General features: G+C 49.0%; 4 protein-coding genes across 4 annotated transcripts; 1 reads left to right on the top strand and 3 right to left on the bottom strand.

Moving 5' to 3' along the window:
* Positions 1–1058: 1058 nt before the first annotated feature.
* Positions 1059–2154, bottom strand: SAPIO_CDS3973 (uncharacterized protein; the record flags this gene model as incomplete). The annotated part of the gene is made up of 3 exons (XM_016786641.1): positions 1059–1426; positions 1508–1664; positions 2068–2154. 3 exons carry the CDS (start codon positions 2152–2154, stop codon positions 1059–1061), a joined length of 612 nt encoding a protein of 203 aa, XP_016643617.1.
* A 5992-nt stretch (positions 2155–8146) lies between these two features.
* Positions 8147–9026, top strand: SAPIO_CDS3972 (uncharacterized protein; the record flags this gene model as incomplete). The annotated part of the gene is made up of 3 exons (XM_016786640.1): positions 8147–8336; positions 8431–8655; positions 8788–9026. The coding sequence occupies 3 exons, from the start codon at positions 8147–8149 to the stop codon at positions 9024–9026; spliced, it is 654 nt and encodes a 217-aa protein (XP_016643616.1).
* A 5398-nt stretch (positions 9027–14424) lies between these two features.
* Positions 14425–15550, bottom strand: SAPIO_CDS3971 (uncharacterized protein; the record flags this gene model as incomplete). The annotated part of the gene is made up of 4 exons (XM_016786639.1): positions 14425–14935; positions 14988–15140; positions 15200–15401; positions 15502–15550. 4 exons carry the CDS (start codon positions 15548–15550, stop codon positions 14425–14427), a joined length of 915 nt encoding a protein of 304 aa, XP_016643615.1.
* Positions 15551–17904: 2354 nt separating this feature from the next.
* On the bottom strand, positions 17905–20842 carry SAPIO_CDS3970 (PSP1 domain-containing protein; the record flags this gene model as incomplete). The annotated part of the gene is made up of 3 exons (XM_016786638.1): positions 17905–18541; positions 18638–19313; positions 19420–20842. 3 exons carry the CDS (start codon positions 20840–20842, stop codon positions 17905–17907), a joined length of 2736 nt encoding a protein of 911 aa, XP_016643614.1.
* Between the last annotated feature and the right edge of the window lie 4490 nt (positions 20843–25332).

The following is a 25332-nucleotide window of genomic DNA, read 5'->3' as shown; positions in this document are numbered from 1 at the left end:
TTACACCATCCATCCACCCTTAACAATTGTTACTATTGTATCACTTCTCTTCTTCTTCCCCTTCTTCCGTTCTCTGTGCCCACGTTCCCGTTTTCCCTTGAAGTGTTACCTTCCGTTTATCTTGTTTTCCCTGACATTGTTTCGCATGTAACTACCTTTGCTAGCTAGATCTCGAAGAAGAACCCTTTTTATGTATTCATACTAATACATGGTTCTGTATCTGTTAAAAACAAGGTATGAAAGTGAGTTTACTCTGATGTATTTGCTGCTTGCCCCGTAGACATGAGAGATCGTGTCGTTTCTCGAAGTAGACCGACGTGTGTTTTGCTTTGCAGAACAGCGCTTTGTGTGTCTCGGAGAGCTTCGCCTCATCTTGTTTAAATACCTCGGTATAGATCTATCAACTGCGTAGGCTTGTTTGGAAGACGGCTTCTCATTTTCTGCATGAGTGGAGATGATATTCGTCTTTGTTGGAAGTGAGCATGTTTCTACCATGAACTTCCTCCCAGACTCTGAAAATGGTTACACGTCTTAACGAGAACGTGGGAAACCGTTCTTACACACAAAGTACTAATGCCATATACACTCTACTCACCAGTCGAGAAGGATAAGACCCGGGGTTAGGATTCCATTCCGCATTATAAGGATACTACAAGAGACCATCACATACGTAAAAGAGAGAACAGGGCCAGCTTCCATCATCGACGTGATATCATTTCATCATTGTTTTCCTTTTCCCTCCGTTCCTCGAGGGAAAAAAAAAACAAAGAAAGTTTGGAACAAAGGAAGAAGAGAAATTCGCGAGACCCTGACTCCGATTTCGAACAGTTTGTGTGCTATGAAGTTTTCTTTCTGTCTTGTTTCGCTTTTAAACCCTTTTAATAACCACCCCTTAAAAACACTGCCCCGAAAGAGAGAAGAACACAGAGAGAGAGAGAGAAAGGGATAGGCATAAGTCCCCTTTTCTCTCTTCTGCCCTCCCACCCCGTTTCTTTTTTCTCCTCCCCCCAAAAATACCCCACCAATCCACAGCAACGAGGCTAAGAAAAGCCTCGCGCTTATCGGTAACGCCAAAGCTGGAGGGTATTGTGACGCTTCCAGGTCTTCCTGCGTCCGGCCCGGGTGTTGTTGTACCTGTGGCCCTTGTTGAGGCCGCGGGACTTCTTGCCGGTGGCGGTGAGGCCGCGGGCCTCGCGGTGCTTGTGGACGGGGTTGACGATCCAGTTGATGCGGGGGTCGAGGCGGATTGCCTTGTGCTGGGGGTCGACGAGGATGACCTCGTAGTACTTGTAGGTGGAGTCCTCGTTGATCCAGTAGGAGTTGAGGACGCGGAGGTTGGCGCAGCGGCGGCCGACGCGCTCTTCGGCGGTGGCGCGGAGGGAGCGCTGGTACTTGAGCTGGTTGATACCGTGGCTCGTGGGCTTGCCTATTGGACGAATTTTCGGTTAGTTGCACTGCTTCTGAAAATGGGAGAGAGCGCGTGGGAAGGGAAGTGAAAAGAACATACCATAGGTGGCACCCTTGGGAGCGGGCTTCTTGCGTCCACCACGGCGGACTCGGATGCGGTAGATAACGTAGCCCTGCTTAGCCTTGTATCCGAGGCGGCGGGCCTTGTCGGGGCGCGAAGGGCGGGAAGCGCGGTGGCAGACATTCAATTGACGGAGCTATATTGATGCAGTCTCAGCAAAATGTTCAACGACTGTATAGCAAGGACGGTTGGGGAGGTCGTTTCTTTCCTCTTGCGGTCCCTTTTGTCCTCGCTCATTTCTCGATCAAAAACTCAAGCAGGGTTTTTGTCTTTCGATCCGGCCTCGCCATGGAATGTCTTGGTGTCTTCTTTCTCTCCGCTTCCCTCGCAAGATATCTTCCCTGAGAGAAGACATTGATCATGAGGAAGAAGGGAGAAGAGAAGCCAACCAGGACAGGCGAGTGGATCGGCAGAAGAAAAAATTGAGCAGAGGACGGGCTCTCTCGCAAGGTAGAAACAATCCCCGAAACTCGCCCACAGGTATATTCGAAGAATTGAATGTGTATGTGTGTGTGTGTTTCGGTAGGTTTTCAACGTACTTCCCAGCATCGGACTCGGAGAAGGAAGCGCATCACATCGGACTGCTTCTTCTTCTGAAGCTCTTCGACATACTTGAGGGCACCCATTTTGACTGCGAGAACAAAGAATAAGGAGCCGACGTTAGTTTTTCTTCTTTCGTTTCTAAGTTAACGAGATGAGGGATGAGAGGAGGGAATTGGAATAGACAAACCGGCTGTTCTATGTCGAGGGGGGTTAGTAAAGTCGTTTGGGGGTGAGGATGGAGGAGGGGGAGGATGCGGATTTCGGACGAGTTCGAAAGTTTTAATGGAAGAATTGCCCTTATCACGGTGGATTTGGTTTTTTGGTGGGAGGGCAGAGTTTGTGGGCTGCGCAATGCCGAAAAGGGTTTAGTGGGAATTTCAGGGATTTTGGACCTGGCAAGCAGGACCTTTGGCCAAGTGTTCCTGGTCTCGTGACCTCAGTGGTCCGTGCTCGGTGAGAGTTTCCTCACCGGAATTCCTGTGTCGGTGTCGAGAATGCCGTTTTCTGGTTCCTCCAAATTTGGTCACGTGAGGACGCAGTAGCTCTGCCCTGTCCCAATTTCTGTGTCGAACATGTTCTTAACCACCACCAAGTCGCTCTTCTTGCAAGGAGTTTGTCTACAATTTCGCATGATACAACTACTCATCACCGTGGTGCCTCCCCGCCTCATTCGAGCCTTTAATTTTGGAAATGCCGTATCCGAACTAATGCATTTATCCACGTCGAGATCTTAACAAGGATAGAGAAATTTGCGGGGAATTGAAGCCATTCCTCTACCTATGGAGACCATTTGGACCTTAATTCGGGATTCGGTCGCAAGTGGACACCGTGATGCCGCCAAAACTTCCGGCTAGAGGTACGAGGCTGCTGTTAGAAGATGCGCGGGCGTTCAAGGTCAGGGAAGGGATCTACGGCTGTGGGGATATGATCTCTGATAAGGCGATGGGGCCGCTGGACGAGGAATGACGGCACAAGGCTATCTACACACTGCTATTCGACTCGAACAAAAGGGATCCTGCAAGTAAACGCGCATAAATATGATTACGCAGATGAAGAAGCTCCATCGATTTAAGGGCCAAGAATCCACGCGGTATAGCTTTGCGAGTCGAAGTGGCGCGTGGATGCTCGGACAATGATCAGATAATGACCGGATAATGGCCGGATAATGACCGGATAATGATCGGATAGTCGGGGCCTTGTCGGGGGATCCCCGGCAGTCAGGCACGGCGATAGTGCTAGTTGGAATCAGGCAGCAATGTGGGCAAGAAGTCGAGGAGCAAGTTGAAGCGTACATCGCAGATGAGAATTCTTGGTGTAATGACCGTGGTTGGGTGTGGCCACTGCCACTAACTCCTAGACTAAAGATCTACTAATTTCCTCGTCCCGACGAGGAAATTGCATGCAATATCTACTTATGAAGCCGCCGCGGACCCTATACTGCTACTTAATATAATATACTACCTATTACTGAGTATAACTATTATAAATTAATTAAAATTAATTTATTTTAATTTTTTAAAATATTTTTTAAAAAATATAATATTATAATAAAAATTAATTAATTTATTTTTAATAATAAGTTTTTATAATTATTAAAAAATAATATTATTATAAATATTATTAATATTTAAAATTATTTTTTTAATTATTTATTTAATAAATTTTAAAATTTAAGTTAAGTTTATATTAAGTTAAGTCTTAAATAAGTATAAACTTATTTCTTTTAACTCTAAGAAATATTTAAAAGAAGAGTCTATCATATTATAATCATTATTGATCTCTGGAGTTTTCGGAATATACATATATACTGCATTCGAGACGAAGCAAAGAAAGTACTGAGACGGAGCAGTGCAGCCTGCCCGCACACCACAAGAAACAAAGAAAGAAACAAGGAACAAATGGTCAAATGGTCAAGAATGGTTCCTGCAAGAAGCTGCTGCAATTCCGCCTGCAGGAATGGAAATGGAACGTCGGAAATGGTTGATCAACGGAAATAGGGCCGTATTACAACCAAAGGAGGCTTCCAAATAGGGGGAAGCCAAAGATCATGTCAGAGTCAAATAGGGGACACTTTGACATACAAAACAATAGAAGAATTGTCCGGAGTCACCACACAAGATGATCCATAAGAGATGATAACAATGAAGTCAATTGAAAGAAGAACTAATGACTATTATACTTAAAGAACTTGAGAACTTGTTGAAGAACTTGATCTTCCCCCCCGAGAGGAAGAAAAGGAAAAGAAATAACTATGGCCCTGGGCCACGGCAAGGAATAATGTTCTTCCCCCCCCCCCCAATACTTGCGGAATCCTGAGGACGTCCCTCTTTTCACCAATGTCCCCTTTTTCACCGTCACAGTACCTGTTCATCTATTTAGATCAATTGTGTCCTTGATTTTACCTTGCCACCTATCCAGTCGTAGAACTCTGCGGCAAAAGCAGTCCTGTCGCTATCGCCCCTTGCCTTAAGGGAAATATTCCGTGATGTTCCTTGCTGAAAAGCCGTCAAAATTGCGACCCGGCTTAGTGTCTTCGACAATGTGTTCGCGATCCAGATGTAGTGGCTTCAATTACACATTGACCTTTTACGCCGCTGCATGTCCTGATACGCTGTCACGCGCTCAAGGGCTCGGCTGTCATCCCCATCTGCATATATGGTTGCGGACAGCCCCAGACTTTCGGAGCAGCTTGTTGGCACTCAAGGGTGATCCCGCAGTCGGAAAGAACCATGCCGTCCTTACAACCTCACTATATTCTCTCTAATAGATCCAAAATGCTGTCGTCTCCGTCGAAATCGCGACGTTCAGTCTAAAACACCCGAATTGATTGTACCAGCTACCAGGTAATGCCAATACAGACATGGTAGCCTATTGTGAAAGTAGCTGATAATACTAATTCATTAATAGAGTACCGCATGAGGCCCGTCTCATCAAAGAGGGAACACCGATCTTGAAATTAGAAATCTCCCCAGGATCGATTTACCGAAACAAAGCAGAGCTTTCCCGCAGTTCTGACAAGGCATATAATATTAATTCACCGGACTTCCGGATCTCCCGCTCGCAGTCGTCATTTCATGTCTACCTTGCCCTTGCGACTAGAAGCCTGGATTGATGTGAGCATTTGAACTCATCAGGTTGGCTACAAATGGCTCATCGCAACACTTCAATTCCGTTGGTTGAAGCCCAATTGGCTTATCGCGGAGCAAGTCCCAACACACGTCTCGATTGTGTTCCATAAGGTGGCGTGAACAAATACTGCCTCTCGGTAGGGCAAACTCATGCTGATTCCTGCGGGCGATATTGCAAGTTCCTCGACTTTGCAGCGGTTAGAGCGCGTCCGAGGCCTGCGTTTGGTTTAGGGATGTCCTATGCGATGATACGTGGGCGTCTCTGGTCTTAGTCGACGGCAAGAGTCTCTGCCGGAAACTTATTGCGGGAACTCAGTGGGCTGGCCGTGTCCATGTTCCATGTTCAAATAATATGCCAACAAGTCAATTTCGGATCTTGACCGCTGTTTACCTCGATCCAGTCGGCGCTTGGATAGAGGCAGGCCTAGACGGATAACCTGTTAATCTTGATAACGCAGGAAGATGCCGGGATCAGTGTGAGTAAAATCACAGCTACTCCTGACCGAAGTCCTCACCTCTGTGGCTCACGGTCCACTTGCCAGAGGGGCATTAGAAGTCCCGATTTCTCATTTCTTTTCCGGGACACACCTGACAAATCCCGGCATCCAGTCTAATACGGCTCGATTTTCTTGACTATGCTTTCTTGGGCAGATCTCCCCTACAGGGGCATTTACATCTGACCAGGATGACAGCAGCTGACAAGCTAGTCGATCCACTCTTACCCAGCTGTTGATATGGAAGTGAGGCCGGGTTGTTGGGGCACAGACAGTTACATTTGTTTTGGGAAAAGAGCGTAACTTCGCTTTTCATCACATATCTATGACGAATTCTCGACGATCTAGTCTTCAGCATGTCTCCTAGCCCTCATCTCGACCAATAATTTGGCGCCTTTGCTGAAAAGCACGGAGAAGACAAGGTCCTGACGGAAGAGTGTTGGGCCCTCTTCCCAGAGAGCGACAAGCAGGCCACCAATGAATTCGGTTAATCGAGACGTCCAGGTACCGTAGACACGCTTTATCTTGCCCCTGGACAATGGCACACGCGTTACTAGCGCGCCTTTCGCGTGGGCCGCAGGATTGTCGCGGTTGCGTTCTGTCCGGCTCTGTCCAGCCACAGCAGTGAAAGCTCTTGCCAGCAAGCAAGATCGTGTCGGTCAAGCGATCTCCAATCACCTACAGTCGAAGCACCCTTGTTCAAACCCGGACCTCGGGTCCGAACGTTGACACCTGCGCCGCAAGCCCTAACCTCTCCTTGCATGACCACAGGTAATGGCTTGGTGAAATAGGTTCTTCCCGAGTATTTGTTTACACAACCCATCTTTCTAAACTTTTTTTTCACGGTAACAGCGTAAATTTCTCCTTATGAGTGACTATCTCGCAGCTTTGCTTGCTTCCCGAAGTCAGCTTTTACTAATTCTACTATCGAACACTCCATTTTCTCTTCTATTTCCTCAGGCCAGCTTCTCTTCAAGCTCGTCCACAAGGATTGTCGTACCGCCTTGGCAATGAGCCTTTTCAAGAGATTATTGAGATGGTTTTCCTCCTCCGGCAGCTCGTCCTCAAAGGAGCCCAATTTTCGTCCCCAGCATATCAAAATCAAGCCAGCAAATAAAGGGAATTAAAGAGCCCGAGTCCAGGAAGAACAAGGGCGAGAAATGAACTGCAAAGGTCTACTCCACAAGGTTATAGAACTGAAAACATATTGCCTGGTGGTCTATAACTGACTCGTCTCTGTACTGGAACTGCCGCCCTCTGCCGTTTCCCAATGGTTCGCGAGTAGATTGGCTGGTTGTCGGATTCTATCCCTTCCCTTCTTTTCCCCTTCTTTTTCCCATGACTTCTTCACTGTCCTCATCGATGACTTCTCCGTTCTTTCCCTCCGTCAGCCTAGCATTGTTTTGCATCGCAGGAAACGCCGGGATCCAGGACGGGGGAAGACGGAATGACTTTCTCCTGTTCTCTTGCTTAAATCCCTATTTTTATACTGGCCTCGCCCTTCATTTGGAAGGCCGGCTCTTGAGAAAATTGAGGGATCTTCTACTTCCTAGTACGGCTTTCAAACCCATTCCCCACCAAATCAGGACCCCTCCATATAACCTCTTAAAGCAGACGTACTTATTTCTCGTCTACCAGACTTTCACCAAGAAACAGTATTGCGAGAACTTCCCCTATCTGTAATTTCACATCCTGCCGAAACCCTCTACGCCAGCTATGTCGAGTCGAAGTCGCCTTTCGATCAGTCGCCAGCGTCGATCTCAATGGTGGCCCCGCCAATTCCCCCACCAAAAACGGGAAGAGACCTCGACAGAAAGGAGAGACACGAAAGGAGATTCTGTCGGAGGACTCTATCCCGGTCTACAATCTCAAGGATGCATTTAGTTAGCCAAAATTAGACAAAATAGAATGGCGTGTATACTTGAAAAGGTTCGAATTTCTCCGAAATGGCTTTTGAACCATCACGATATTCACGAGTTGAAGTCGTGCGGGTTCTCCTTATTGGTCAACGGTACAGGCGCACAGGCATGGCTGGTGGACATATTTGATAGGACGTTTCAAGAGCAAACGTTTAGGCTCGGAGCTGGGACGGTAACTTCCAGGGCGGCTGAGAACCAGCACTGAGTACCAGGGTTCTACTTCAAAACTACCCTTAATCTCGGGTTGGCAGAATCGGGCCTGCACAAACCACGTCACCTCTTTTCCTTTCTCCTTGAGATGGTGTCCAGAGATCAAAGGAGACTGGTAGATCATCCTTCCTCAACTTTTGTACTTTCGACGGTAGTTGTCGATGAACTCGTACCAGGCTCTGCATTTATGCCAGCCTCGAGGCTATAAATCTAGGCAAAGCCCACCAAAAGATGGACTGCTATTAAGCAGCATGAAGCTTAAGCTTTGCCTTGACTCACCTTTTATCGATCATAAGCGTGGGAGACAGTATATCGGATAAAGAAATGGCCTTAGCCTCCGATACTGAGAAAGGAGAGGGATGTATCCGATTGGGTCCTCCTTGGCGTTGGCTCAGATCGGAACTAGAGCCGCACTTGGACGGTGATGGTACACCGGATGCGACTCCCCAGGAGCACTCGGCCGAAGAAAACATTGACGATCCTAGCGGATGGACGGCCTACGCCAAGCTCGAGTGTAAGACCGACCCAGACGCGTACTGGTTCTTCCCATGACCGTCGAATTGTCTCCCAATTCAAACATTTACTGCCGCTAATGCTGGGTGGTTTAGCACGGAACGACTGGGCTGGCGTTGCACTTACGATGGCCCTGGACCGCGACCTCAGCATCCATGACGCATGCATCGCAGAAGCTAATTTGAGTCTGTTGCATCAAAAGCTGAAAATGAGAAGGATTGTCCGCGATATTATCCAACGATATCAGGACCGCTGCGCTCCGGAACTCGGCGAGGATGATGAACTGCTGGATAATCTTGTTACCATCCAAATGAAATACCGTATGTGTAATCCTGCCCTCGCAATATTGACTTTGGGTATAAAGAGTGTTTCAGGACAAAAAGTAGGAGGCGAAAGGTAAGCCGAGAACAAGAGTGCATCCAAGGGCTGACACTGCACTTTCCCATTCGTAGACGAAAATCTCGCAAACACCCGCATAATCTACGGTTTCGACAGGCCTTCCAAAGCAGACATCAAGCGCTGGAAGGATTTCGTCACGCGACGAGTCGACCAGGACTACCGACTTCCCTTTGACGGGAGCCCCAAGGATTTTATCACTTACGCAAATCGAGAGCCTTTGCATAAGATCGTAGGGTTCATCCTGAATCACAGGACTGACAACTTGATGGTAAACTCCCTTGCTGATCCCTAAATCTCGTCTGGGCACTACCCAATATTGACGAATATATTGAGCCCAATCATTGTTGCCGCGCCCAACTGATGGACTAACATGATGAATTTCATTCCGCAGTTCTGGTTGCCGAAGGATATGACCAACGTTGGCGGAAACGACGTTAAAACAATTTGGATGGAACGGAAAGAAGCCACTGTTGCCGTGTTGAAATTTCTGTGTCACGCTGCGACTCTGTTCTTGCCCAGTATCATGATGGTCTTTGACATCGTTTCGACATGGGTACTCAAATTGATCGTCCTAGTTATAGCCATCGTTTCGGTAATTGCCGTGTTGACTTCGACCAGCGATGGCGGGACAAAGCTGGTCATGCTTTATATGACATTGATGTTAACCATCATCGCCAATAAGCAGTCTTGAGGTTGTGCTGTTGTCGAAAGCTGTTAGTGCCTGAATTGAATTCGACGTCAGGACCCGGGGGGAAGGAGGGGAACGACTCGAGTACGGGGAATGGAAGGGGAATGGAGGCGATCGAGAAGGTCTCTGACTGAACTCATTGTGTCCTGCGGGTGTTTCTATTGGCGTGGGTCTGTTGGATTGAAGGTTGAGTTCAGTTCAGTTGTACAAAATAGGGTTGGCCAGGCTGGAAACGTAGGGGAGAATTGAGGAGATGGAAGGAAAGTAGAAGTAGGAAATAGCCTGTAATTGAAAGTGCCGCCTCTCCGCTATTGATCTCGCTGGACATGTGGCTGACGGACAATGGAAAGAAGATGTATGATGGGCAATAAAGTCAGTATTATGTAGATGGCGCTGATATAAGTCTATTTTGTAGGTATATTTTGTGGTGGATATGTACATGCATGGGAGTTCTGCCTCATTTACCTGGTGAAATGGTATATGTACTTCAAACCCAAGGTCATGGGCAGTCTGATATTGTGTTTTTCATTTGATGTGCGTCAGCATGCCCCTTGTGTGTTTTCGATTTCAGAACTCCAATCCCTGAACATTCATGTCGTGACTCGATAGCTTGCTCAATCCTCCTATGCCACTTCATTAAGCTTTTCTTTGTTGTCTCCTACCCTTGCCATCCTCCCTCACTTGCAAGACAGCAAGAGAACTGCCATTAATGGACGAAAAATTCTTCCGAACGACGCGTAGACTAGGAGCAGAAGATATAACCCAGCCGTACGCTATGAAATAGCACGATCTGATGTGGTGCCTTGTTTCGACTTCAGCCATCCTGTGCCTGCCCATTGGTTCTTGTGGGTCCCAATCTCTCTAGGTTCTTGGACATAAGGAATCCCCTTTACTTCCAAAAACAAACATGAAGAAGGTGAAGGCATAACAGTATGCAGGAAGCAACCTGGACAGCCAAAATAGACCACTCTTATGTAGTACTCCTTCATATGGGCCGAACCAGGATAATGTTGCACTTTCATTTCCAGTTTGGCTTTTTGTGTAGGGCCCAATCTTGCTCCGCCAACTCGTCAGCCATACCGCACTTCATCTCAAAGGGCAAACCCTTCCCTTGAGCACATTCATCCGCTCTTTGTCTCAGACCCATCGGCTCCCTCCTTTAGTTCCCATTGCACAGAAAATTTCCCTTCAACTACACCTATCGAGGGATTAGACTTGTTAGACTGGTACGACACCTGCAGATCTATTCCCTTTTAGGAAATTGTACCAGTACTTAATTTAAGTAACAATCTACATATAAAACTAAGTACCAATATGGTCCCCTCCAAGAAGAAGTACCCTGTTCAGTCGCATTACCATAGAGTGTGAAAGATGAAGCAGAAAGTCATGAGGTACAGCTTCCCAAGCTTGTTCAACCACAGCACGAAGCTCCCGCCGCCCAAGTGACTGCAGATTGCAGTGCATTTCAATCCAATCTTTCATCCAGAACCACACATTTTCAATCGGGTTCAAATCCGGGCTGTTTGCGGGCCATGGCATCAAGGGTATACCCATCTCCCGTAGGGCCTCCTTCGTGGCATTTGCTCGATGGGATGGTGCGTTATCTTGCTGGAAGGTTGTAAGATGTGGCTGGTTTTCGTTGAAGAAGCCTCTCACAAGTGGGAGGAAGTAGAAGATATATTTCTGGGCTGTAATCCCACCCCATTCCTTCTCCCAGAAGTGACCAGGCCCTTTCCGCGCCCCTGCAAACATACCAGCATACATCCAGCCTTGTGGGTTCCGCCGAAGAAGTGCCCACATTTCCGAATCTTCATCTTCGTGGACTGTGATCCATTGTTTCTACATAGGGTCATTAGTTGCCCATGTTTCATCGGAGAATATCACAGTTTCCCAGTCCTCAGGATGTAGGCGCAGTCGGAGCTGTTCTTGTGCAAATGCTATCCTGTTTTCTTTATGTATAGCTGTGAGGTGGATATGGTGTGGCCGGACTTTTCGTTCAAAGCCAAGGAGCTTCATTGCTGTTCGGTATGCTGACTTGCGGAACCTGTTTAGTGGTGATGGGGCAACTAGATAGATCTCAGACCATGGAATACGTCGATGAGCAGTGGCCTCGCGTAGCCATGCTGCCAACTGCTGCCTTATTGGGGTTTTTATCCCTGGGCGTGTGACACGATTGCCTCTCTGAGGTGTCACTGGGTTCCCACATGCGTACTGCACTTGGCGATATGTATATCCAGTATGTGAAGCTATGCTTTCGTAGGTCCAGTTCGCATCAAAGCGGAGGACTCGAATTCGTATCCGATCATCGCGTGTGAGCTGTTTCGAGTATGTTCGTTTCGCAGTCGGGGGCTCCCTATCATCATCGATAACGATAATCGCATCTTGAGGGAATCCTACAGCTTCCGGAAGCTGTAGTCGTTCAGCCTGGCTTGCTGTATCCGCGAGAATGTGCAATAAGTCCATGATGATGATGATGTTTCGGCTTCGTTTTTCGAGTTTTTCGAGCTCTAGTGGGGTGAGAGGGGTTATGTCGATGCGACTTTGTTTGTTTTGATTTCCTGTATGTATCTTTACATACAAATTACTATGAGGGAATACTTGACAGGGACCCCTGGTCATTGTGGCGTGTCGTTTCGAGCTAACAAGTCTGATCCCTGTGGGAGTTGTAGTAATACCCCATTTCTCCGGCGCCAGCGGTTCAAGGAGGGCATCTTCTGGTCCTGAGAATGGACAATGGCCGTCGTCCAGCCAATTCTGATGACACGATGAGGCTACCTGACTGGATTTCCGTACATCGCCTCCCCGATATGACATCGCGACTCCGTCTTCGACCTTCTTTTACCTTGGCTATCGCGAAGGAACAGATAAACATACGCTCCTCAAAAGTCGAACACCGATTTGGAATGCCGGAGTGAGAGATCTGCGTTCGCCCAAAAGAGATTTTCGCAGCTGCTTTTTTTTAACCAGCTTCGACTCGACGAGAGACATTATATGAGCCGATTAGAGAAATGTGTTGCCCTGCAGGTTACGAATCTAGGCCAGATTCCTAGCCTCTATGCAGCGCGCTGAACAGTTTCCAACGCATGAGAACTGTCCGGTCCGTGGCTCGAAGGGCAGAGCCAGAGTTAAATAATATTGAGATCGATTGTGGGGAAGGAGATGGCGAAGATCTAGTGGACCGTTGGATATGCATGCCACACAATCCTTACCCCCACCCACGTTCACGGAGATGTCTCGTTTGGGTCGTTGGAAGTGAATTGAGTTGACAAATCATGCAGAGAAATTGCCCACGCTTCACACCCAATTTCAAGCCCGGCTTTGGGCTTCCCGCCCCAATATATCTGCCCGCTGTGGGTGCCCGTCTTTCGGGGCTGTATTAGGGGCCCTCAAGTCGATCTACTCGGGTTGGAAGATGCAGCTCATTGGGCTACACGTAGAGGTATCTTTTCGGAGAGCTCACAAGTTGCAGGAGTCCGCCCCAGTTTCTGCTAGCTACGGACCAGGATACCCGCAGGCTGGACACTAGTTCCTGGCTTCGCTGGGAATCATTTTCCCTCGAGCCACCTCGCCGTCGCCGGCATGGCGGAGGTTTCCATGGGCCTCTAGTGGTACTCCACATTTTCGCTCCGAAATAACTTTCAATCCCAGCTGGCGTTCCTGACTGCCCTGAACATTGAATGATCTGTATGGAGCAGAGGAAGTTGCGCGAGCACATTCGCCCTCGATAGGATGTCGTCGTCATCCACCTTCTCAAAGTCGTCTGAAGTGCGATTTGTCTTTGAGAAGCCCCCCTCAATATGTCTCTACGTCGTATGAGACAGTTACAGTTACTTTTCAATTTGTCCTTCGGCTTTTGCGAACTTTGTGTCACAACCTTGGATCTAGACCATTTCAAATCCATCAATATCTGCCCAAACTGCTATCATCGCCCATAGTTCTGCATCAGGCGTGCAAGAAGGCCGATTACTTCTAGAGCGATGAAGCTCGCGAAACATTTAACATGTGCAACTTTGTTCATTTGCGACCCTCCTCCTTCATGGATTCCGCCACAGGCACACCTTCTGGGCCGTCTTCCACGGGGTGTGTGGGTGTACTGACAGATGTTCTAGCCTATCAACTCTTTTTCCCATCCTCGGGGTTTGCGCCATCACCAACAGACTCGATTCGTACCTCAAGGGTATCTCAGATGTATCCACCGTGGACATCTCGTAACCTTTCATTCGACATTTTACTCAGAGTTAAGAGGCACGTCCATGAAGGAGGTTCCCAACAGGAAGTATAGTCGAGTTTGAAGAAACGTTTTAAGATCTTCAAGGAGGTGCTAGAGGAACCGTTCAACTCCCCCTATCCCCAACCTCTTCCTAGATCTTCCCCTGCGAGACGCGGGGGGCCCGTTTTCCGAAATCTATTACACGGTTATACCCCACCGTCTTTCCTCATTTGTGCCAGATTAGGCTTCTACGGACTTTGCCGTCCTTATTTGCATATCACCGAGAAATGATGGATACCGTACAGGCTACATGCTGCTGAGCCTGGACGCAAGCGCATTCATTGGCGGATACACTCAGAAGGTCGTGACAGACGCCAAGGAGATGGATGAGAGGACTGTAGACTCAGGCATGTACCTGAAATTATCTAATAGATATACTTCGTTGAGGTGCTCGAGGATGCCGAAAATGGCACCCGCCTGCCAGCCAGAAACGGCACCCTCGACACCTCCACCTAATGTTATTATGGAAATTCAACGACAAGTCTTCGAGATGGGCAAGGGCGAATGTTTCCCAGATAATGTAAGGAAATCTATTAATGTAATATTAGTGAAGGTTACATTTAGAGCTTGAATAGAGACGTCAATCTCGTTTCATCTTAGCTAGCCACTTTCTCGAAGAGTTCACGAACAGCAGTATCCCATCTAACAAACTCTCAGACTTATACCCTCATTCCAAGATGGCTTGCTCAGCTACCCCAGACGGCCTCCAGATACAGTCCTCCGGGGGTTTCATCATTTCTCAGGCGGGGGGTGCAAGGCATCACTTCCCCGAATTCCATTTGAAATGCAATGCCACGCCTTCCAAACAACCCAGACCTCTTCGCCCCACGGCTTCTCCTGATGCGAAGCCAGACTCTTCGCAAGGAAAGAGTGCGCCAGCCTCTCCTTGTCAGTCTTCGGCTCGGGAATACCAAGACCGCCCCCGCCGACATGAGAGGCCTTAAAAGCTCTCTCGACCAGCTTTCTACCGATACCAGCCGCCATGTTCGTAATCTCCAGCACTTGACCCTTGTCCTCGTCGCTTGACGAAGCTGGCAGGGCGTACTTTTCGCCTTGAGTCAACTTGTTGGTTTCCTCGTAGTGTTTCAAGATATCTCGACATAGAGCTAGTGTCTCCTGGCCTTGTCTGTAGAGAGGCTGCGCTCCAATGTCTGTTGGCATTTCTGACGGAGAATCTAGCATCGTCGATAACTTAGAGCACTTGCTGTTGATTTCCTTCGTAAATGCACTGGTGAAGTTCTCCCTAGACGTACTTTTAGCCATCGCTCTGATAGTATGGATTGTGGCATGCATACATTTGAGCAATCTTCTTTTGCACAAACTCAGTCAGACTATCCTCCTCACTCTTCTGCTTCTTCAGAAATTGAGAAAGACACTTGGCCGACCTCCTCGTCTCATTCTGGCCGGATCTATGTTGCGATGCGGCCTTGTCCACTTTGGCCATAGCTCTAAACACACCATGTTAGCGATGTCTTCCAAGGCCACGATTCGAATCCGGTTCACTTACCGGACCGGGTGAAGTTCCTCGTCTTCTCCGAGGCTAAGCCCATTCTCCCCAGTCCGCTCGAGACTCGGACCGCCCTTACCCCGTCCGTTTTCCGCACCGGGATACAGTCTCTCTAATCTCGGCGACCTTCGGGTTGGCTGTCTCCGGCTTCTCTTCACTTTCTTGTTTGCCGAACTTGATACCACATCTGAGACATCACTATCTAGCACTTACAAAGAAGTAAGCATGAGAGAACTTTCTCCTTGTCTAACAATTGAAGTAGAAGAAAGAGAGAGAGAGAGCTTCGCTAGTAGTATACTTACAGTCATCTCGGACAGACTTGCGTTTGGCCGCCTGTCGTCTAGGAGCCATGGCGAACAAAGTAACACAATCGGGCGGACTTCTTCCAAACTTTCAAAACCTCGAAACAAGGTATTGAGGGCCTTGGAATACAAGCAAGTGCAAAATGTATGCGACCAGTTATTAAAATGTGTAAAGAGATTCACACAGAGAAAATACCCGACCGTCGAGTTGTCTTCGAGAGTCTGTTCAAGACGAATCGGCCTTCAAATGCCGAAGACAAAGACCGCTGTATAATGAGTACCCCTCTCCATCCCTCCATCCGTTTGTGTTCTTCGTCCTTCGATCCTTCCTTCCTTCAGAAGGGAGAAAATCAGTCCTCTCGAGCATGTGACGATTACCCATTGAGACTCACACTTGTAGTTTCTCCACAGGCGAGAAAGCATTGCTCTTTCCTCCGAAGCCGAAACCTGCGTAACAGCCCGGAAGTCGCTCGACCTTGGGATGAATGAAGGAAGGAGCTACAAGTCACGAAAGTCGCGCGGCTAGCTGGCATGTGGCATGGCCTGTCTACATACTTACATGTACCTGACCACCTCGAAAACGGAAGGCATGATAGGTTGTGAGGAATTCAGTCACGTTCGCTCTAGAGGAAGCTCCGCGAATCAACATCGCCCTAACATGGAAGTATCGAGATATCAGGGCGAGGCGTCTATCTTCCCGAGTCACAAATCTCACAATGGAGGCAAGGGTCATCAAATAAGGGAGGTCATAACCGCATCATCGATTTCCGCACATTATCCAACCTATCTATCTGTCTGAATACCTGTCTTTTGGAAAGAGAAGAACAAAAAAAGGAAAATTGCAAGACAAAAAGGGTAGAAGAAAACAAGAATCAAAGAAAAGAAAAATTGCCTGAAGTTCCACCAAATGTATCGACCAAACACCAAAAGTAACGGGAAAAAAAGGATACCAAACGAAGAATAAAAGTCTTTCAAGTTAGTAATGTATCATCCTCCCAGCCATCATACTTGAGAGAAGGACGAAGAAAGGAAGAGACAAACCCTGGAAGATCGAAAAGGGGTACGCAGTAGGGGGGGAGACGAAGAGTAGACGAAATAGACCAGCGACAAGAAGCAGCAGGTCGAATGAAATGAGGAAAATTAACGAGGATTTCAGAAAAGGGGTTGGGGGAAGGTTGTCAACTCTCAAGACACATCCACAATACACATCTTGACAAGCCCACACAAGAATCATGCATGCATAGACAAGGGCAAACGCCAAGCCAACGAATCGAGAGAAGGGACCAGTTGAAAAGCCATGTCGAACGGCAGAAGTAGAGAGGGAAAGGGGGAAAGGAACCGCGGGCAAAGTGCAAGTGTCTACCATAAGTGGCATTCAGGAACAAATTAGGAAAACAGAGAGGCCGTTTTGTTGGAGGCAAACAAGACCGAAGAAGAAATCTTTGTCTATGATAGTCAGGTATCCGCGGTATAGAAACAGATGTAGCAAAACCCTTTTTGCAAAAATCAAAAACTGCAAGTGCTGTCTTTGGAGTCTTTTCCTTCGACATTGTATCATAAACCCCCCCGTTTAATCCGGAATCATTTTCGTAAAGGACAGTGTTGTAGTAGTAGTGTAACTTCGAAAAGTCAAAGTGCGCCGAATTGAGTAAAATGCATGTCGACTTGGTTTGGCTACCCATCCCAAGTTGGAAGCAAGAAGGGAAATCGTCGTTGCGCCTAAAACAGATGACACTTTGCGGTGCCACCAGCCAGAGATTCTAGCAGATGTCTCACGAGAAACGCCGACGACCGCGGTACAATAGGTACCGCAACTGTCTTAGCGACTGGGACTTCGGACACTGAGACATCATACCAAAAACATCTTTGCATGAATAATGGACATGCTCCGCCGAATCCAAGTCTTCGAGCCAAGAGTCCGTCGTAAAACGTTGAAAAAAGAACAAGGCATTGTTGAATGGTATCATGAGAATCCCCCTTCCCGTTTTCTAAAAAGAAGGTCGAGGTTGGGTTCAATGGTGTTGCTCATATCCGGGGAATTCGAGACAGAATTTTCGCGCTTCTTTATAGTGCCGTCTATGTCGTGTTTGGTCTCTCATCCCTCATCACGTCTTCCATGAGAATGGCGCTCAAAGATCAAGAGAGTCGTACTCCGTCGTGTCGTAGGTGAAACAGTGAAAATGAGGAACAGCGCTACGTCCCTCACTTCCGTCGTGGTGGTAGGGAAAAACAAACCAGGGTTGGTAATTGGTGTCAACTCGTCACCTCAAATAGGTACAAAGAAGTAGAAAAGTCGTCGAAACTCGTGCAAGCCCGACTCTCTCGCTTGCAATATAAGGGGCGAGCCCAAATCGTAAATCTGACAAGATCACGCAGGACTCGGGCGCCCAAAGCCGTCTTGATTTATCGGGTCAATGATAGTCCCTGGAATGACGAAACCCAATCTTGCTGGTTGCCCAGCTGGGAGAGGCCGTGTCCGTGAGGACCGGTACTGGGTCCTTGACCAGCGACGCGTCTCATGCCGCCCGCGAAGTCATTCTGTTGCGAAAAACTCGAGCCGTATAGGTCTGCATTCGAACCGGCTCCCGCATGATAGGGCATGCTAGCCGCACCGCCTCGAGACGCAGCCCCGAATCCTAAGCCGCCGTACTGCTGTTGTTGCTGTGGCGGTTGTTGGTAGGAAAAGTTGGCAGGTGAGTAACTAGGAGCAGACGCTAGGGTGGGGCCACGGTCGTTGCCAGAGAATCCCTGGCCAAACCCAGTGGACTGGAATCCACGTCCAACCTGGGATGCACTAGAGGTTTCCTGCTGAGTCTGGGTGGTGCGACGCTCAGGGTGACCCAGGCTTCGTCCAACACCCACTGCTCCAGGGCCAATACCACTAGGAGGCTGCAAACCAAGAGTGGGGTTGGCGAAAGACGCAGGGTTCACTGCAGACATCCAGATTCGAGTCTTGTAGATCTTGAACAGATCAGTGACGAGTGAGTTGAAGTTGATATAAGAGTCGGCAAAGTAGTAGAAGGTGAGCTTCTTCCAGTCCCTGGGAAAAAAAAGAAGGAAATAAGTCAGCACCGGAAGGTTTTAGAGAAAAGTCGAATGAGTGAAAAAAAGGTCAGGAAAAGTGTATGAGACGTACATTTGGAATTCAGCATCAAGAATCTCCATGTTAAGACCATGTTCTTTGACCTTTTGCATGCAGACACGCTTGGCCTTGGCTTCATTACCTTCCTTCTCCCGCAAAGAGTGGATTTCGTGACTCTGAGCGAGGCGCTTAATGAGCTTCGGCTTGAGCTCGCCGGGGTTTGACTCCTGCATATGATGGTGGCTGGGAGGACCCATGCCTCCCACGGCGCTCCCTTGAAGGCCGTTCGTGGCACCCATCAGACCCATTCCGACATTTTCTTGAGCCGCAGCCGCATTTTGCGAATACATCATCAGCCACTTGTAGTGCTCCTCGGCGTAGTATTCCTTCAGCTCTCGGGCCGTCTGCCAGTCCACATTGTCCCTCACAACCGTGCCAATGTCGGTTCCGCGATCGGCCTCAACAATGACGAGATCACCCGGCTTCACTGTAAGGCCGGTGCCCTCCTGGATGTAGAACACATCTGCTCGTGAGCACTTGAAATAAACGATGTGCAAAAGTTGATTCTGGCGTGGCTGGCTCATGCCGTAGAGGGTGCGATGAGGCGATGTAGCACGGTTCGCTCCGAAGGGACCTTGGAGGTTGTAGGGAGATGGGAATTGGCCGGTATATGATTGCGCTAGACCCGATGAGACAGGGCCGGCGGCTCCGGGATACTGCGACGAGGTTCCTGGCTCGGTGTTAGTCAATTATTCGAGGTGAAGCCCCACGATTGGGGTAAAAATGAGAGGTGAAAGCGGTAGGGTGAGTGAGGGAAGAGGGGCAGAGAAACTTACCAGCACCGGTCATGGGGAAGCCGGTGGTGTCTCCATAGCTTCCGGGATAGTCTTGAGAAGTTTGAGCGTCCTGTGCTCCAATGTCAAGACCGGCAGAAGCAGCAGCATGATCGCCCAGAGAACCGATTGACGCCTGCCTAGTGGGTACATCTGCAAACGAATGGCGCCGACTCTGGGAAATGTCGCCAAGGCTGCCGAATCCAAGCTGACTGTGCCAGAGGCCTTTCTTCACGGGGACATCGTGCTTCCGAGAATCCATGCCGAAAGGCGATCGGAACGCACTTGGACCGAATTCGCTCATCCTACGATTTAGAGTCCTTCTAGGGTTGATCAGATCGGCAACGTCGTTCGGCTCGTCAAGCTCATCAATGGCATATTCCGATTCCTCGGGGACGGTCTCGCGAAGAGTGTAGCCGCTGGAAAGGCCGTAAGCGGCAGCGGTGGAGGATCGAGGTCGCAGACGCGCACTGTGGTACTGCTGCTGCTGCTGTTGTTGGCGCAGCATCGCATTCTCCCTGGCGAGCATCTCAATGGTTTTAGACTCTGCGGATTGGTGGATGGAGCTTTGATAGAGGACTTCGGATGCGCTCTCGCCATCTTCTTCGTCATCCTCGACTTCTTTAACTTTGTCAAGTCCACTCTCATTCGACATTTCACTTAGCATGCTCGGTCGGGACGGGCGATGCTGGATGCTAGTGTGACCATGCGTCCGAGCACGGCCAAGAATCGTAGAGGAGCTCATGGAGGGTGGGATGGAATCTGGATCCATTTGTCCCGTCGAGTAGGACTGAGAGCGATATGTCTTCGGGGTTGGGTGGAGTGAAATGCTGTACGGGAATTGAGAGCCTCCACCTTGTTCCCGGGGCACGGGAGATGTCTGAGACAAATTTCCAGTTTCAGGCCCGAATACTGAGTTTGCAGGAGCGCCCGGAGGCAGAGCTGTAGTTGGGGAAGGCAGAACCTCGCTCAGTCGGGATGGCTCCTTCCTCTCACTATTCCATATCGCGGTGCTCCAGGAGAATGATGAGGCTGGGGCTCGTCCCATCATGGCCGATGAAGCAGAATTTGATCCCCAAAGGCCGCCCGAGGCATCGGCGGAAGGCGTGCCCGGGTGAGAGGTTGTTGGAGACATCGAGTTACTCGCGAAGGAGTCTTTCCTAGGTCGAGGTATCTGCGGAGAGGTATCGTTCAGCCACGAGGCGCGTCGAACGGGCTTATGTGGCGGGGCAAAAGCTGTTTGTAGCGATTCGGGTACTCTCGACTCGACTTCGTCGTCTGAGCTAGCGAGAGCTTCGGAATCGGGTGTCAAAGCCCTTGCGGTTAGTTTCTCTAAAAGAATGGCTTGACTGGAGGGTGGAACGGAGGAAAGTCCGCCCTGGCCAATCTTGGATGGCGTGTCTGGTTTGATGGCTACCGAGCTCATTCTCTTATGGGAGGGTTCCACGTTCTAACTATCCAGCACCAAGGGGGTGTATGAGGCGTTGGTTTCGGGAAAAGTAGCGGAAGTGGCAATAGGCATGCACGCGAAATGGAGGATGCAAGCCGGCGCCCGTAGTGTTTGGGAAGCGGGATTGAAGATGAGTCGAGTGTCTTGCTTGTCGCGCTCGAAGGGGTTGGTAGTAGGCGGTGTGTGGAAGGTCGCGTATACAACAATTCCACCGAAGAACCCTAACTGTCGCGAAGAAGCGTAGAATAGGGTTCAAAGGTGCATCGCCAATCGAGCACGGGAGGAGTAGATGACGTGGGTTCGCGGGTCGGTGCAGGAGAGGAAGATGACAGGAAAGTCGGTAGAAAATAAACGGTGTTCAGATGGCAGTTCGCCAATCTCTGAGGTACGGGAAATAAGTTAGCGTCGGTGTCACAAGGCAAAGTCGTTTCTCTCGACGAAATAAGTATCGCAAGCAGCCTGTGTGAATGTGTGTCGAGGGAGCGCTGGATGGAAGACCCCAGGAGCTGAGGGCATCAACCATGGCAACAAAAGTCGATCTCCACCGACGTGTTCCCCGCAACGGAACAAGCACACGAGTGTTTCGGAGACCCACCGAAGCTTCTGTAACGAGTCGTGGCGAATGGAATAATGAGGGGACCTGAGCCAGACTTACCAGGCTAGACACACTGGGAGAGAAAAAAGAAATCAGTGTTTTAGACTCGAGGTGTGTCGCAGACTTGTAATCTAGAATGATCACAGAATGTCGGTTCCAATGTTGGGCGATCGAAGGGTAGGATTTTTGGCCACAATGTCGCGTCTCGCAGAAAAGAAAGGGTAAGGGTGGCGGAAAATCGACCGAGTTTTTTGGGGGAAGTTAAAATGCGTCTGGATGTTTTTGTCGTCGACTCGACCCAGTCTGAGAGCAAAGGAGGAAAGTAAGATCTTAGCAGAATAGGAAAAGTAGGTGTTTCGTTTTTTTGGTGCGCACAAAGAGGTCGCGATCAGAAAACAGGATATCTAAAACCAGGTTGTCTAATAGGGGACGCCTAATGATAAATCTTGATGGAAATGTTGACCGGCACAGGAAACTTGGTCTGCTCGTGGGGCAATATATGCTATGCCTTGTAAAAGGAAGAAAGACTGCATGCCTTGTCGCTCCTGAGCGCCTTCTTCTCGCTACCGAATTCCTCTAAAATCTCAGAGCCCGACGAAATGCGACAAAGAAGCTTTCTCTAAGGGAAGCTTTCTCTATGCGTTGGCCATTGTCTGATGGGAAATCTCCTGGCGTATGCAAACGAGGCGAGCGACAGCGACAGCGCGACCGCCGGTGTTGAGACCTGCGACTAGTGTTTATGGGGGTTGTGGGCGAATCCGATGTTGAGACCCTGTATAGGTGAGCGGTGAGAGGAACAGGACGAGAAAAAAAGATGAGATGTTGTACCAAACGCTCGAAGATCGCGATCACGGCGAGGCCCCAAGGAGGTTAGGATAGAAAAAGAAAGGAAAAGTAGAGAAAAAAAAATATAACGGGTTTCAATAAGAGAAGGAAGGTTCCCAAGAAGCGGGGGGGGGAGGAGAGGTAAACGATGTTGCGACACGAGACCACTGGCGGACGACGTCTAAGAGCCCGCTTCTGGCCTCAGGTTGGCCACAGCGTTCGAAGATGAGGGTGGAGAGGACATTACACCCTATTTCGTATGTGCTACAATTACTTCATTCAACATACACCCACCCATGGAGTGCCACTGCCTGGCGCTATTCAAAGTACTCTGCTCTAGCGTCCGGGTACACTAAGGTAAAGTGGACGCTATGAGACGAAGATGGTGGGTTGGATCATTTGAAAGGGGAGGAAGGAGGGTGGCTGGTGCGCCAGACTTTGGGGCAGGCTCAACCTGACCCAGCGTCGGTCGACCAAGGCTGGCCCCGGCCCAGCCAGCTGCAGGTGGGTAATATCAGAAATCGAAGGGGGAAAGGGGCAAGAAACGCGAGGAAGCTATTATGGAGTAATATCAAACATTGCTACAGTACTCCGTCGTGTGCACTACAACACGGTACCCCGTACAGTGCGCTAGCGTTCTCTGTGTTACCCTTACCCCATCTCCCGCCACCACCCCTCCCACCCATCTTCCAGCCGTGCCTTCTTGTCTTCTGGGGGATGGTTCTCCGCTCAGCCCAATGTACCTGCCCTGGAAGAGTCTGCGACAGAGAACTCTCACTTCCTTTTCTGTCTGAACAATCGCACAGAGGAACAAAATTTTGGGTTTTGGGTAGTCTCGGCACAGGACCACTTTCATCATAAATTCTTGAGAAATCAGGGGATTTCTGCCGTCTTGCCTGAGCTTATCCAACTTTAAAGTGGAGAGGCGCGATCATGGGAACAATTACATCCCATAGATGTACTCTTGTTCTATAAACTGGCACGGTTGACCTACTTAAGACAGTATTTAAGGACAATATATACTGTATTTTACTGTACCGTGCGGTCATGGATGGCGTACCATAAATAGGAGGTACAACAAAGTACCTTGATGCAAAGCTGCAAGTCGATCCACAAGGCTTTTTGATCGATTGTCATTGTTAATTTACACACGCGAGTCTCCAGTCACCGTTATATGTAGCTGAAAGGCGATATTTTATATTTTGACATGCGCGGTAAAGAGAATCGTTTGATCAATGATCAATATCAATATAGCACGGGCAAGTAGCCGAAGCTGCAGCTGTTTTAAAGGAAGTTCTTCATTCCTGTTGCGTCTTGCTGCTCGTTAAACTCTGCCAGCTCTCGATGTGGTCTTGTGGGTGTTTATGTACTTTCTCGTTCCACCCTCTGCTTACCTTGTATATATGTACATGCGTCCAGAGCGGAGGTACCTCCACTCCGCTGCAGCGCAGTATCACCATTCTCCTTCGAAGGTGGAGGCTTGACTGCAGGTGGAAATTTACCAGAGCAGGGGCCAAGGAAGAAACCCTTGGTACCTGTGTGGGATCAATACATAATCCGGCATAGAACAAGTTTAGTGTGCCTCACTCGCTTTCGTACTGTATTGCCCACTCCAGACGACGACGCAACTCTATCAAAAGGGATGCAGATATTATCATCACGCTAAACATGCAAGTACACTGCAATGAGCGGGGAGTAGGGGGCGGGTACGACTACCTTGCTAGTACCTTACTAGGTACATTTGCCACGGAAACCTAAATAATCTCTTTGCTCAAGACGTCGGAGTACGCTTACGACAGGCGATTTCGAGTACTGGGTACGAGGACGTCAGAGGAACTACATCTGTTAAGGAGGTGTTATTCTTTTTAATGTGGATAGTGACACTTCGAAGTATATGTAGCGGGGAGTTTATTGCGGAGCAGAATTCCGGGGGGGGTTAGCCAAACCTTATCTCCAGCGTTTTTTTTTATCAAAAAAAAAAAAAAAAAAAAAAAAAAAAAAAAAAACGGGTTTAAGGAAAAGGAGTAGAAAGTTGGGAATATTACGTGCCCGAGAGAAAACCCAAGCAATTGAGACCTTAGTGGGGAGGAAAACAAAGCACGGGAAGCGGCTCCATTCGTGGAGATCATGGCTCTGGTAAAGAGTCCAGGCCCAGAGATTCATGTTCGAACAATACCAAGTCCCCTCTAGGTTGATGCAAGGCGCGAAGGAACAGAGCACTCAACCCTTCCTGCTGCGAAGCCCATGGCGCCCTCCCTCACTCCTTGAAATATGCAAAGTGACTTCCCCAGAGAAACGAACAGGGTAGCAGGATATGCAGATGCGGGAGAGTTTGAGAAAAAGTCAGGATGCGGAGGATCTGCCGCTTGCAATTCGGATGTCGTCAACCAGGGTAGTATCACAATGTGCGAAGGAGCCTGAGAAGGGTGCAAGCCTGCATGCATTGAACCTACACATGATGGCACCAACCTCCACTGCCTTGGTCATTATCAGCGGAGAAGAAATGGCATTGCGTTTCCCCAGAACGCGGCCTGGGGTTAAAGTGTGGGGAGTAGGGGTTTGGCGAAAAATCTTTCATGCAGAATCCATCTTCCCTTCGTACTCACCGATGGAAATATTGCATCGAAGGGTTGGCACGAGCATCCACGAGAAAGGGAGGGAATATTATAATCTTCTACCGTTAATTACATGCTCCGATGTGTGCCCTCCTGCAAGCTCTAGTCCCAAAACGTAATGCGGAGATGCGGTGCTTCCGGTTTGCTGGGAGCATTTGACTAGACTTCGTTGGAACTAATACTGGTACAGGAGCCGGAATTTTGATTCAAGAAACGGAATCCGGGGGTCAATTCAGATGATAGCTCCCAAGTTCATTCAGCCTGCCCCTGCGACGAGCTTTATCGATTCCGAGGCTTCTTTCGTCTCCCCACAAGCCCCAGCAGGGCATCCCTGGAATCTTGCCTCTTGAAGACACCGTGACAAGGTTGGAACGGATACTGTTGTGGAGCTCCTAATATGCCCAGGCAATAGTGCAGATCGATGCCCACAT

This window comes from Scedosporium apiospermum, assembly GCF_000732125.1.
Source record: "Scedosporium apiospermum strain IHEM 14462 chromosome Unknown SEQ_SAPIO_0090, whole genome shotgun sequence".
In the NCBI taxonomy this organism is placed as follows: domain Eukaryota; kingdom Fungi; phylum Ascomycota; class Sordariomycetes; order Microascales; family Microascaceae; genus Scedosporium; species Scedosporium apiospermum.
This window is presented reverse-complemented; position numbering and strand designations above follow the sequence as displayed.